The following is a 13,601-nucleotide window of genomic DNA, read 5'->3' as shown; positions in this document are numbered from 1 at the left end:
TGTTGCTCCTCAACACTTTTTCCACTTGAATGATGCTCAAGCATATAAAAGGTTGGGGCCCCCTGGGTTAGGGAAACAGTTATTACTCATAATGGAAATCTGCTTGACCCACCCAGAGTGGTGACAGGTGGACTTCAACGCCAAAACACAAGGTCCTCCTGTCACCCGTCTACTTAATAGGTAGATCCCTGTACACAAGCTGGAAAAATCTACAAAAACACATCATGTTCATTCATGTACATTTTTAAAGAACAAGTGGCCCTCTCTGTACACTTTCTCCACTGGAGCTAAAGGCAGATACAGTCCACCCAGTTATGTTTATATGACATATTATATATATATATATATATATATGAACATGGTGGCATACAACAAATAATAATAGAGAGAATATGTATTTAATACAAGACTTGGACATGACTCAATGGAAAATGTTATAACTTGTCTTTTCCGCTTGGAATAATGTTTCAAAAACATATATATTATTATATGTACACACGTATACACCTACCGGCCTTAATGTGGACATCCTGACTTCTGATTTTCCCTGAAGGATTTTCAGCTGTGCAATAGTAAGTATTATCATGGATTAAGTTATTAAAGCTTGAAGGAGGGAAGGGGAAAATTTGGAGAGTGCCATTGTGGTGGACGTGGCGGATCCCAGGGACATCGTAGATCTCCTCGCCCGTTGCTAGGTACCATCTGAGTGTCACAGGAGGGATCCCTCCTGCAGGACAGGGCACCAGTGTCCCTGTGGTACTTGCAAACACTACCTCTTGCAGAGATGCATTGACAAAATATAGGCTGGCATGTAGATCTTCACTGGACACTGAAAGAGAAGAAAAAGAAATTGTGATTCTCAGATATATCAGCAGTAACAACTACTGGGGACTAAATAGGTACAAAGCAAAAACAATATAATCTTGGGGGTATAAGAACCTGATGGTTACAAGAGTTTGCTCCAGTGACCATGGGTCTATAGTTCAACCACTGGCTGTACTGGTACAGGTATATGTACATGGTTTTTTTTATTCTAAAATGCATAGTAACCTCATATAAATATGCTTTTACTTTGTAGGGCAGTTGTCTCAGGTTATACATGTCATCTAAATCTTAGTTAAAGTTAATAGCTCTATAACTAATCACAAATTCCCAACCTGCAGGCCTATAACAATGGGTGGACTACTAACCGACAACCCCCTGACAGCTAACGGCCAGAGAGTCACTGACACTTCCATTGTTGTCATTTAGCTAGGCACATAAAAGCTAATTAGTCATTGGATGAGAGGGGGTTCATCAATAGCCCACATAAGGACTATGTTACTGTGTCGCCTCTGTATGTCATCTTGCACTGCCTTCATCCAATAACAACATTATGGTGTCTGTCGTATCTGTCACTGTGGCAGTAATTGCACCAGTCATCAATCACACAGATAAATATTCTGCATTAAACTTTAATAAGGTTGAATATATACAATGAACAGTTGAACAAATTTATATATAAGACTGAGCTGAGGGGTAAAAAATAAAAAAATACCATGAATGATGATGACTAACATTATTCAAAGACGTATTATGTACGTTTGTGACATTAACAATGCAGGAAAAGTGATGTACTGTGCTAGCCAGTCAAAATGTAAAGTTCCCCATACACGGGCCGATGTCGCCAAGCGAGTGGATCTTCTCCCTATATCCCCACCTACGGGTGGGTGATATCGGCCCTGGGGCCAAACGATCGAATTATAGCGACGGGCATAGGAAAAGTCAGTCCGGGGACCGCATCAACGAGCCGATGGGGTCCCCGATCTGACTAGATTTTCTAACCTGCCCGATCGAGATCTGCACGATTTCAGGCCAGATATCGGTCGGGCAGGCCCGTCGGTAGTGCCCATACACGGGCCGATTAGCTGCCGAATCAGTCTAAGGGACCCATATCGACAGCTAGAATCGGCCCGTGTATGGGGACCTTTACCTTTTTGAAATAAAAAATAACAAAAGTGGTATAAAGGTGATGCCTTGATTGGCTAACTAGGATAACCATAAAGCTTTCTGAACATTTTAGTTCCTTTTTCAAGCTGATTACAATTAAGCCGTGTTGCTCTCTTTGTTTGCTCATTGTAATCAGCTTGAAAAAGGAACTAAAATGTTCAGAAAGCTTTATGGGTATCCTAGTTAGCCAATCAAGGCATCACCTTTATACCACTTTTGTTATTTTTTTTTAATTTCAAAAGGGTTACCCTGTAACATTAACAATGTATTGTATGTTCATGTACACAAAGAAGGGATCTCAGTTCTCCTTATTTTTCAGGTTATTCCCTTGGTTTTTTTGTACAGTTCCTCAACAAATGAATGACATTTAATTTCAACACAAGTATTCACTCACATTTGCAGAAGTGTATTTAGTACAGGGGAATACCTACAGGAGCACAGATTTATGTTATCTCTCTGTACAGGCTATGGCAGAGCTCGAGGCATTTTTCCAGTTTAAAGGAAAACTATAATCCAAACAATGTAGGTCTCTATAAAAATATATTGCATAAACAGCTCATGTAAATCCCTGTTTCATCTAAATAAACTATTTTCAGTAAAATATACTTTTTTAGTAGTATGTGCTATTGGGTAATCCTAAATAGAAAACTGCCATTTTAAGTACTAAGGGCCGCCCCCTGGGATTATAGGAGTCACAGTGCACACAAACAAGCCAAGGCACACATACATGCTAGGCCCCATCAGCCAATGAATGGGCAGAGTTCTGCCTTTTACTCCCACACTACTTCCTGTTACAGTTAGAGCCCCATCACTTCCTGTCAGCTGATCTCTGAGGGAGCACACAGCCCATCACTAAATGGCGGCTCAAGGGAAAGGATGTAAAAGGGCAATATTTACTGATATATATATTTGCAGAACAGCCCTATTGGGCTTATTTAATGGTTAAATGATTCCCTTTTCTCTGTAATAATAAAACAGTACCTGTACTTGATCCCAACTAAGATATAATTACCCCTTATTGGGGCAGAACAGCCCTATTGGGTTTATTTCATGGTTAAATGATTCCCTTTTCTCTGTAATAATAAAACAGTACCTGTACTTGATCCCAACTAAGATATAATTACCCCTTATTGGGGGCAGAACAGCCCTATTGGGTTTATTTAATGGTTAAATGATTCCCTTTTCTCTGTAATAATAAAACAGTACCTGTACTTGATCCCAACTAAGATATAATTACCCCTTATTGGGGGCAGAACAGCCCTATTGGGTTTATTTAATGGTTAAATGATTCCCTTTTCTCTGTAATAATAAAACAGTACCTGTACTTGATCCCAACTAAGATATAATTACCCCTTATTGGGGCAGAACAGCCCTATTGGGTTTATTTAATGGTTAAATGATTCCCTTTTCTCTGTAATAATAAAACAGTACCTGTACTTGATCCCAACTAAGATATAATTACCCCTTATTGGGGCAGAACAGCCCTATTGGGTTTATTTCATGGTTAAATGATTCCCTTTTCTCTGTAATAATAAAACAGTACCTGTACTTGATCCCAACTAAGATATAATTACCCCTTATTGGGGGCAGAACAGCCCTATTGGGTTTATTTAATGGTTAAATGATTCCCTTTTCTCTGTAATAATAAAACAGTACCTGTACTTGATCCCAACTAAGATATAATTACCCCTTATTGGGGCAGAACAGCCCTATTGGGTTTATTTAATGGTTAAATGATTCCCTTTTCTCTGTAATAATAAAACAGTACCTGTACTTGAAATAGCCATGGCCATGTGTGCAGGAGGCCCGGCTAGCCATCTCTGTGGCAACCTGAAAGGCAGTGATGTTAACAGCTATTGATTTGCAGTTTGTCTGCACCCACTCTTCTCCCTATCATGCTACGAAGATTGTATACTTTTCATATAAACAAAAAGAAAAAAAATTGCAGTTGTGCCCTCAAATTGAATTTTCACCTTTTTAATGTTATGAAATTGCTGGGGCCCGTTCCCCAGAGCTCCAAGCAATAAGATGCCAATCTCTGATATTACAGCTGGAATGAATGCACGAGACGACTGCTCGCCGATTCTATATGGAGTTGAAAATGTTCAATATAATTACCATCTAATGTTCTGTGTCTTATAAGCACTCTAATAAAGCGTCTGAGAAACATTCACATTAATTAAAGAGCAAGGCTATCATTTGAAAACACCAGGCGCGGGAGCTGGCGCTTTGTACACGGGCAATTAGAGGAAGCGATGTACATAATAACATCAGCCGAGCCGTCGTTGTTCTGGCAGACTCGTTGCTATGGAAGGTCAAACGCTGAGAATGATATGGGGAAACGTTCATTACAGCTCCCTTGTGATCAAAAATGGAGATATGTTCCAATTTTTCATTATCTCATTAATTTTTTAACAAATCTTTTTTTTTCAGATGCATTCCTTAGAGTTTAGATATCACTTATTATTTAAAAAAAAAATTATATTAACAAAAAAGTGTAATACCCTTTAAATAATACTAAATAAGTACAGGTATAGGACCCATTATCCAGAATGCTCCTGACCAAGGGTATTCCCTATAAGGGGTCTTTCCGTAATTTGGATCTCGATACCTTAAGTCTACTTAAAAATGAATAAAACATTAATTAACCCCAATAGGATTGTGTTGGATCCAATAAGGATTAATTATATCTTTGGAATCAATTACAAGGTACTGTTTTATTATTACAGAGAAAAGGGAATCATTTAACCATTAAATAAACCCAATAGGGCTGTTCTGCCCCAATAAGGGGTAATTATATCTTAGTTGGGATCAAGTACAGGTACTGTTTTATTATTACAGAGAAAAGGGAATCATTTAACCATGAAATAAACCCAATAGGGCTGTTCTGCCCCCAATAAGGGGTAATTATATCTTAGTTGGGATCAAGTACAGGTACTGTTTTATTATTACAGAGAAAAGGGAATCATTTAACCATGAAATAAACCCAATAGGGCTGTTCTGCCCCAATAAGGGGTAATTATATCTTAGTTGGGATCAAGTACAGGTACTGTTTTATTATTACAGAGAAAAGGGAATCATTTAACCATTAAATAAACCCAATAGGGCTGTTCTGCCCCAATAAGGGGTTAATTATATCTTAGTTGGAATCAAGTACAGGTACTGTTTTATTATTACAGAGAAAAGGGAATCATTTAACCATTAAATAAACCCAATAGGGCTGTTCTGCCCCCAATAAGGGGTAATTATATCTTAGTTGGGATCAAGTACAGGTACTGTTTTATTATTACAGAGAAAAGGGAATCATTTAACCATTAAATAAACCCAATAGGGCTGTTCTGCCCCAATAAGGGGTAATTATATCTTAGTTGGGATCAAGTACAGGTACTGTTTTATTATTACAGAGAAAAGGGAATCATTTAACCATTAAATAAACCCAATAGGGCTGTTCTGCCCCCAATAAGGGGTAATTATATCTTAGTTGGGATCAAGTACAGGTACTGTTTTATTACTACAAAGAAAAATGAAATCAGTTTTAAAATTCTGAATTATTTTATTAAAATGGAGTCTAAGGGAGACGGGTTTTCCATAATTCAGAGCTTTCTGGATAACGGGTTTCCGGGTAACGGATCCCATACCTGTACACTGACCCTGGCAACCAAGAAACAGGTCCTAACTGCCTGAGACGACCAAGTTGATGCTTCCCCCTCTCGCTCCCCTTGCGTTTAGCTTTTTTGCGTTAGAGGGGAGCCACATCGCTATTGTAAACAGCACAATTACGCTTTCTGCACTAAAGAAAAATCAGGTTTTTGGCTCTTTAAGTTACCAGGAGCGGCTTTTTGCCCCCCTGGTAACTTGGCAGACGATGCCGCCTGAAATGAGTTTAGCAACTGGCGTCATGGCAGTAGCACCCGTCTGTATATCCCGAGTTGGCACCCATTTACTGTACAGAACTATGAAATATGTTGGTGCTTTATAAATAGGTGGTAATAATAATATTCTCTATAATCTCTAGTCCCATTTAAACCTGTCATTTAACAGTAACAGAGTCAATTTTAACCAATTTCAAATACCCCAGTGCAATAAATTTTCGAGAGAGCAAAAAAAACAACAACCCTCAAAAGGAATCCACACAAACCAGGATAAAGCGAAAGCTTCACAGCCTAATCAGAACTGAACTCAAGACCCAAATGCAGCAATGCACACTATTAGCCTTGATTTCCCCATTGCAATACATATATTTTTAATATTGTAGCAAGTGTTTAACAAAAAGACAATGGTTTAAATGGCAAAACTGAAAAGTGAAGAAAGCTGTATTGGAAGAAAAAGGCAGAAACTACCTACAGAAAACATATGTAAGTAAGTAAAAAGGTCTGGTTGCTATGGTCAATTCCAGATAGCACAGAGGCATAAATAAACACAAACTGGCAATTTCAATTTTTACTGCAGGTGTGGGATCTATGATCCAGAAGGCTTGGGAACTGGATGATGGGTCTTTCTGTATTATGGAACACAATGCCTTAGGTTGCTAAAACATTTAACAATTAAACAAAATGTGAATAGGGTTGTTGTGCCATCAGTGTGGATCCCTGCAACTTAGTCATCATGAAGTACAGGTATAGGACCCATTATCCAGAATGCACGGGACCAAGGGTATTCCGGATAAGGGGTCTTTCCGTAATTTGGATCTCAATACCTTAAGTCTACTAAAAAATCAATAAAACATTAATTAAACCCAATAGGATTGTTTTGCATCCAATAAGGATTAATTATATCTTAGTTGGAATCAATTACAAGGTTCTGTTTTTTTTCTACATAGAAAAAGGAAATCAGTTTTAAAATTCTGAATTATTTGATTAAAATGGAGTCTATGGGAGACAGGCATTCCATAATTCGGAGCTTTCTGGATAACGGGTTTCCGGATAAGGGGTCCGATACCTGTACAAGTCACTGTCAAAAAAGTAGAATTCAGACCTAACAATAAAAGTATAAAAAAAAAAAGATCTTGAAAAATACACATGTTCATTTATTCCAAAAAAATCAGCACTCAGACTTGAAATAGAATCAACTGTGCAAAGCTGTGTCACCGAATACATATTCTATTATTTGCTTTTATTTTTGACACAATATGAAAATAGGAAAATGCCGCCAAAGAAATTCCCTGTCAAGCCCATTAATAAAAATGAATGTGCCTATACAGACAGTGAGATAAGTGATCACGTTCCCCCTGTATAAGGCCCACGCTGACAAGCGTTTGTTCCCTTGCTCCCCTGCAGTGGCGCAGACACACATCCTATTCTTCCTAATGGGGCTGTACTAACACCGGCGCGTGTAAGCGCCAAAACGCTCATCAATACGTGCCCTTAGAATCCTAACTATAACGTCTCAAAGATACACAGATACTGTCTCGCTGTTGGGCAAAAGGAGCTGTTTTTATGGAAATGTGTTTCTGATAAACGACAGAATTATATTGTGATGTTAAAGGAACAGTAACACCAAAAAAAACCCGAAAGTGTATAAAAGTAATTACAATATAATGAACGTTGCCGAGCACTGTTGAAAGTTGTGTGTTTGCCTCATAAAGACGACTATAGTTTATATAAAGAAAGCTGCTGTGTACCAGTGGGGCAGCCATTCAAAGGAGAAAAGGCACAGGTTACATAGCAGATAACAGATAAAACACCATTATATTCTACAGATCTGATATCTGCTATGTAACATGTGAATTTTCACCTTGGTACACAGCAGCTAATTTATATAAACTATAGCAGAGTTTCTGTAGCAAATACACAACTTTTACCAGTGCAGGGCAACAGTAAATTATATTTTCGTTACATGTATGTATGTATAACTTTAATTATAAAGCGCCACAAGGGTACGCAGCGCTGTACAATCTTACAGAATACAAAATTACACACAGGGAGGACAAGTGATATAATAAATAAATACAATAAATACATATATGTATATATATAAGTGCCATGTGGTATGAGACACAGTAGGAAGGAGGTCCCTGCCCCGTAGAGCTTACAATCTGAGTGGTTGGGTAACATACAGGCACAAATTGGAAGGTAAGAGGCACCAGGTATGGGCATTTGCCCTTAAGCGCAGGACTGGGCAAAATAATGTTTTAATGCCCCAGAAGGTAACAGCTGAGCTTTTTCTTAAAGAGAGTGGGTGAGTGTTCCCTACGGAGGGATTCAGGGATAGAGTTCCAGAGGTAAGGAGCTCTTTCATTTTTTGGTGCTACTGTTCCTTTAAGTGTGTCTGTGTTTATTTACAGAGTAACCATTTTGAAATAAAAAATAACAAAAGTGGTATAGAGGTGATACCTTTATTGGCTAACTAAGATAACTGTAGCAAGCTTTCAGAACATTTTAGTTCCTTTTTCAAGCATGAAAAAGGAACTAAAGTGTTCTGAAAGCTTGCTACAGTTATCTTAGTTAGCCAATAAAGGTACATCGCCTTTTCCTGTGTTTATTTACTGTAGGGAAATACCTGAATACCTTACTAATAGCCTTGAGAAACTGATTGCTGATGGCTATCTGGATGGTAGCGCAGCATAACAAACACTGAGCATAGTAACAACCTACTTTTGTTAAGGGTCGGACTGGGGGGTGCAGGGCCCACTGCATCCCCTGCACCCCCTAAGCCCCCACAGAACGTGCCTAACCCCCTGAAGGTTCCCACACCCGACGACCCCCTCTTGAGTGAGCATAACTTTAATGCGCCAGGGGAGGAACAGTTGGCCGGGGGAGCGCCGGCAAGGGTTGGGTCTTCAGGTTGGGTTGGGTTTTTTCCCGGTGTCCCGGTGGCCCAGTCCAACCCTGCTTTTGTTACACAGTTCCAAATAGCATTTAAAAATATCACATGTAAAGAGATCAGACAAATATGTCAGTGGTGAGTTGAAGAGCACACGCATAGGCCCACATCCAGTTTGATTTGTTTCTCATTCAAAGACTATAAATTAAACTGTATTCTGTATTTTTTAACAGGCAATAGCATTAAAGCTTTAATACTTAATATTTTCGTTGGCAATTTTACAACTGACACTTTTGGTCCAAATATTCCAGATTCAGATTAGTATCTGTACAGAATCATGTAGATTCTAATTGGACAAGTTGGTACATCCATTTGGCCAACAACTGTGTTAGCCCATGTACACCAGGGGTCTCCAACCCTTTTCACCTGTGAGCCACATTCAATTGTAAAAAGAGTTGGGGAGCAACACCAGCATGAAAAATGTTCCTGGGATGCCAAATAAGGGCTGTGATTGGCTGTTTGGTAGCCCCTATATGGACTGGCAGCCTACAGGAGGCTCTATTTGGCAGTACATCTAGATTTTATTCAACCAAAACTTGCCCCCAAGTCAGGAATTCAAAAATAACTCCCTGGTTTGGGGGCACTGAGAGCAACACCCAAGGGGTTGGGGAGCAACATGTTCCCCCCGAGCCACTGGTTGGGGATCACTTCCATAGACTTAACGACAGCCCTCCGCTTTAAATTGTTTAACTGAATTCCCCATGAGTGAAACCAGGGCCTTTTTAGACTTCTGACTTCTTATACCCTGGAAACATTAAAGCTAATTTATCAAAGACCAAATTACAATGGATTCCCAGCAGTTCATTCTTGTTTAGGAAGTAATAAAGGACAAGTAAACACAGAATATAAATTTATGCCTAATAAAGAAAACATAATTGTAAGCAGCTTTGCATTCACTACAAACATTCATTACAAATTTGCAATGGTTTTTGACTTATTTGTATATATAATTGCTATTATCTGTATTTTTCTATTCACTGCCCTGGTGGATCTGACATATGAACCAATGTAACATTAGACTCTGGTTAGTCTTCATTTATTTTCCTTCATTAACCTTTTGTATCTGCACCCAGGTCACTGACCCTGGCAACAAGGCAGAGAAGTAAATGACAGAATGGAAAATATATACTGTAGATGGAGCCATGGATTGATCTAGCTTTCTGTTAGTCGGGTTGTCAAGCTCCTGCATTATTAAGAAAGGCACCAAAACAACTACAAAGCTGCTTTCATAGCATCAGTCTGAAGCAAATTGTTAAGTATAAGAAAATAACAAATTCTGCCTCTTTTTCTATAACTGCCTATATATAAATATTTAACCGAGGTGCATCCGCGGCAAGCAGCTGTGCCCAAGCGCAACATACGAGTTGTATAGAGACCTATGAACATTTTAAGCAGCACTTACATGGTTTTATCACTGATGTGTGATATATTTAACACGAATACGCACAAAAGAGAAAGAGGAGATTGCATCCTTAATGGCCCAAATGGAGTCCGAACTTTATGCAAGTACTGCTTTTAGCAGCCCAGAAAGACACATGAAAGGTATGTCATGACCTGCGGGTCAGCTGAAAGGGTCTTTTGGGAATAAAGGTCCATGCCTGATTTAATTCCCTGTGACGTGCCTCTGTCCAAGGACATATCCAAGAACAAGCTAACCCAAAAAAACATTTACCGTTGGAAAGAAAAAAAAAAACAAAACAAAAGCTAAGATGCAAAAAGGATTGGCTGTTTGACATCTAGATTGAATACATGTCAAGCAATAAGGTTCCATATGTCAGAAACAACAAGGCGGATGCCAGGGAGGAGAGTGTTTACGTAATTACTCAGTATTAGTATTATTTCTATAGCACATATTCCACAGCACTTTACAGGGGCTAATCATCATTTGGGGCAGAACAATCCTATTGGGTTTATTTCATGTTTAAATTATTCCCGTTTCTCTTTAATAATAAAACAGTATCTGTACTTGATCCCAACTAAGATATAATTACCCCTTATTGGGGGCAGAACAGTCCTATTGGGTTTATTTAATGGTTAAATGATTCCCTTTTCTCTGTAATAATAAAACAGTACCTGTACTTGATCCCAACTAAGATATAATTACCCCTTATTGGGGGCAGAACAGCCCTATTGGGTTTATTTCATGGTTAAATGATTCCCTTTTCTCTGTAATAATAAAACAGTACCTGTACTTGATCCCAACTAAGATATAATTACCCCTTATTGGGGGCAGAACAGCCCTATTGGGTTTATTTCATGGTTAAATGATTCCCTTTTCTCTGTAATAATAAAACAGTACCTGTACTTGATCCCAACTAAGATATAATTACCCCTTATTGGGGCAGAACAGCCCTATTGGGTTTATTTCATGGTTAAATGATTCCCTTTTCTCTGTAATAATAAAACAGTACCTGTACTTGATCCCAACTAAGATATAATTACCCCTTATTGGGGTAGAACAGCCCCATTGGGTTTATTTAATGGTTAAATGATTCCCTTTTCTCTGTAATAATAAAACAGTACCTGTACTTGATCCCAACTAAGATATAATTACCCCTTATTGGGGTAGAACAGCCCCATTGGGTTTATTTAATGGTTAAATGATTCCCTTTTCTCTGTAATAATAAAACAGTACCTGTACTTGATCCCAACTAAGATATAATTACCCCTTATTGGGGCAGAACAGTCCTATTGGGTTTATTTAATGGTTAAATGATTCCCTTTTCTCTGTAATAATAAAACAGTACCTGTACTTGATCCCAACTAAGATATAATTACCCCTTATTGGGGTAGAACAGCCCCATTGGGTTTATTTAATGGTTAAATGATTCCCTTTTCTCTGTAATAATAAAACAGTACCTGTACTTGATCCCAACTAAGATATAATTACCCCTTATTGGGGCAGAACAGTCCTATTGGGTTTATTTAATGGTTAAATGATTCCCTTTTCTCTGTAATAATAAAACAGTACCTGTACTTGATCCCAACTAAGATATAATTACCCCTTATTGGGGGCAGAACAGCCCTATTGGGTTTATTTCATGGTTAAATGATTCCCTTTTCTCTGTAATAATAAAACAGTACCTGTACTTGATCCCAACTAAGATATAATTAATCCTTATTGGAGTCAAAATAATCCTATTGGGTTTAATTATTGTTGAATATATTTTTTAGACTTAAGGTAGGAGATCTGAATTACGAGAAGACCCCTTATCCAGGAAACCCCAGGTCCCGAGCATCCTGGATAACAGGTCCCATACCTGTAACATGCCTATATGATTTTGGAGTGTAGGAGGAAAAACTGGAATACGTGGGTGAAACCCTTGCAGACATGGAGAGAACATATAAACCCTCCTTTGATGGAATCAAACCTAGGAACCTAGTGCCTGAAGCGGAAATAAATAGAATATGGTAAATTATTCAGAGAGACAACATAAGATAAAATAATGAATTAGGATTTTCCTTTACAGTATAAGTAAACATTTCATGAGAAACCCAGATGTCGATGAGGGTGCAGCATTATCTAGTAGAATTAAGTGTAAAGCAACTGGACCTTTTGAGTTTTCTTAAAAAAAGGTTTAACCGCCATCCAAGTGACTTCTTCAGTTTTAATGAGTGGTAGGGAATTAAGGGTAGTACATCCAATCACAATGATTCCATTAAACTTATTCAGTTAGGTTCTGGCTGAAAATCACAGGTGTGAGAACGTGTGATCCAGTTACCATGGTATCATGATTCTCTTCGAGGCAAGTGTGAAGTGTGAAACCACCAGGGTAAGGATGTCAAAGCATCGTAGTATGTAGTGGCAGGTCCCCTTCTCTCTGTTCAGGGATGGTTTTTCCAGTCTGGCAAATATGGCCTCTTTTACATCTCTTTCAAAGCTTTTGGGTCCAAAATATGCACATTTCTGTCCTCAAAGGAGATGTAGATAGACTGCTGAGTCTTGTCCTGAGGAGCAAGTACAGATCTGAGCACTCTTCACCACATTGGAAACCATATTACTTTTCATGTGCTTTGGTGTTTGGTGATTAGGGTGTACTAACTTCTGTCTTTTGCGATGTTTGTTGAACATTCTCTTAAGGTTTTCTGATGTTCCAGCAACATATAGGATTTCTACGTTGCTTTGCCTGCTATGCTTCTCCCCTCTGTTTGTAGGTCTGGTCTTTTTGCTTGACTTGGATTTTCACCATTCTCACCCTTTGTTGCCACAGTTTCAGCCCAATAATGTAGAGTCTTTATAACCCCCAGTTTATATTGCAGAGGGTGGTGGGAATCAAACAGCAAATACCGATCAGTGCAAGTTGGTTTCCTGTATACATCAATATCCAGGCTCCCCCGCTCTTTGATAAGTATTGTACAGTCTAAAAATGCCAGTCTGCTGTCTTTCCCATCTTCCCTTGTCCACCGCATTTATTTGTTCAGTGACAGTTGGAACTTTAATTTTGACCCAGGTGTAATCTACATATCTGAACCAATGACTTGGAGCTGTTTCCTTGAAGGTGTTCAGAGCTTTCTTTTCCACTTCTTCCATGTAACTGTTCACTACAATTGGCAACACAGGGGAACCCATAGGCACAGCCATGTTTTTGTCTATTGAAAAAGTCCTTGTGCTTGAAGTAAGTGGTATTAGGACATAGGTCCAGTAAGGAACAAACTTGTTCTGGGTAGTATCTTGTTTCAGCCATTTCCTTACTGTTTCAATTTCCTCGGTCACGGGTATACATGTGAATAGAGATGTAACATAATAGGACACCATTGTCTCCAGCTTTACCTCATGCACTTTGTTGACA

At 38.7% G+C, this 13,601-nt stretch overlaps 1 protein-coding gene across 4 annotated transcripts in view; it reads right to left on the bottom strand.

Moving 5' to 3' along the window:
* The window catches only part of dscam (Down syndrome cell adhesion molecule), a 306,034-nt gene that overhangs the window by 233,974 nt on the left and 58,459 nt on the right, over window positions 1-13,601 (bottom strand). For all 4 annotated transcript variants that reach the window (XM_031895759.1, XM_018091117.2, XM_031895760.1 and 1 more), the window contains 1 exon segment: window positions 512-829. In XM_031895759.1, the coding sequence (XP_031751619.1) occupies window positions 512-829 (318 nt within the window).

Source organism: Xenopus tropicalis, chromosome 2, assembly GCF_000004195.4.
Source record: "Xenopus tropicalis strain Nigerian chromosome 2, UCB_Xtro_10.0, whole genome shotgun sequence".
Taxonomy (NCBI): domain Eukaryota; kingdom Metazoa; phylum Chordata; class Amphibia; order Anura; family Pipidae; genus Xenopus; species Xenopus tropicalis.
The sequence above is the reverse complement of the archived record's forward strand: the minus strand, read 5'-3'. Positions and strand labels throughout refer to the sequence as shown.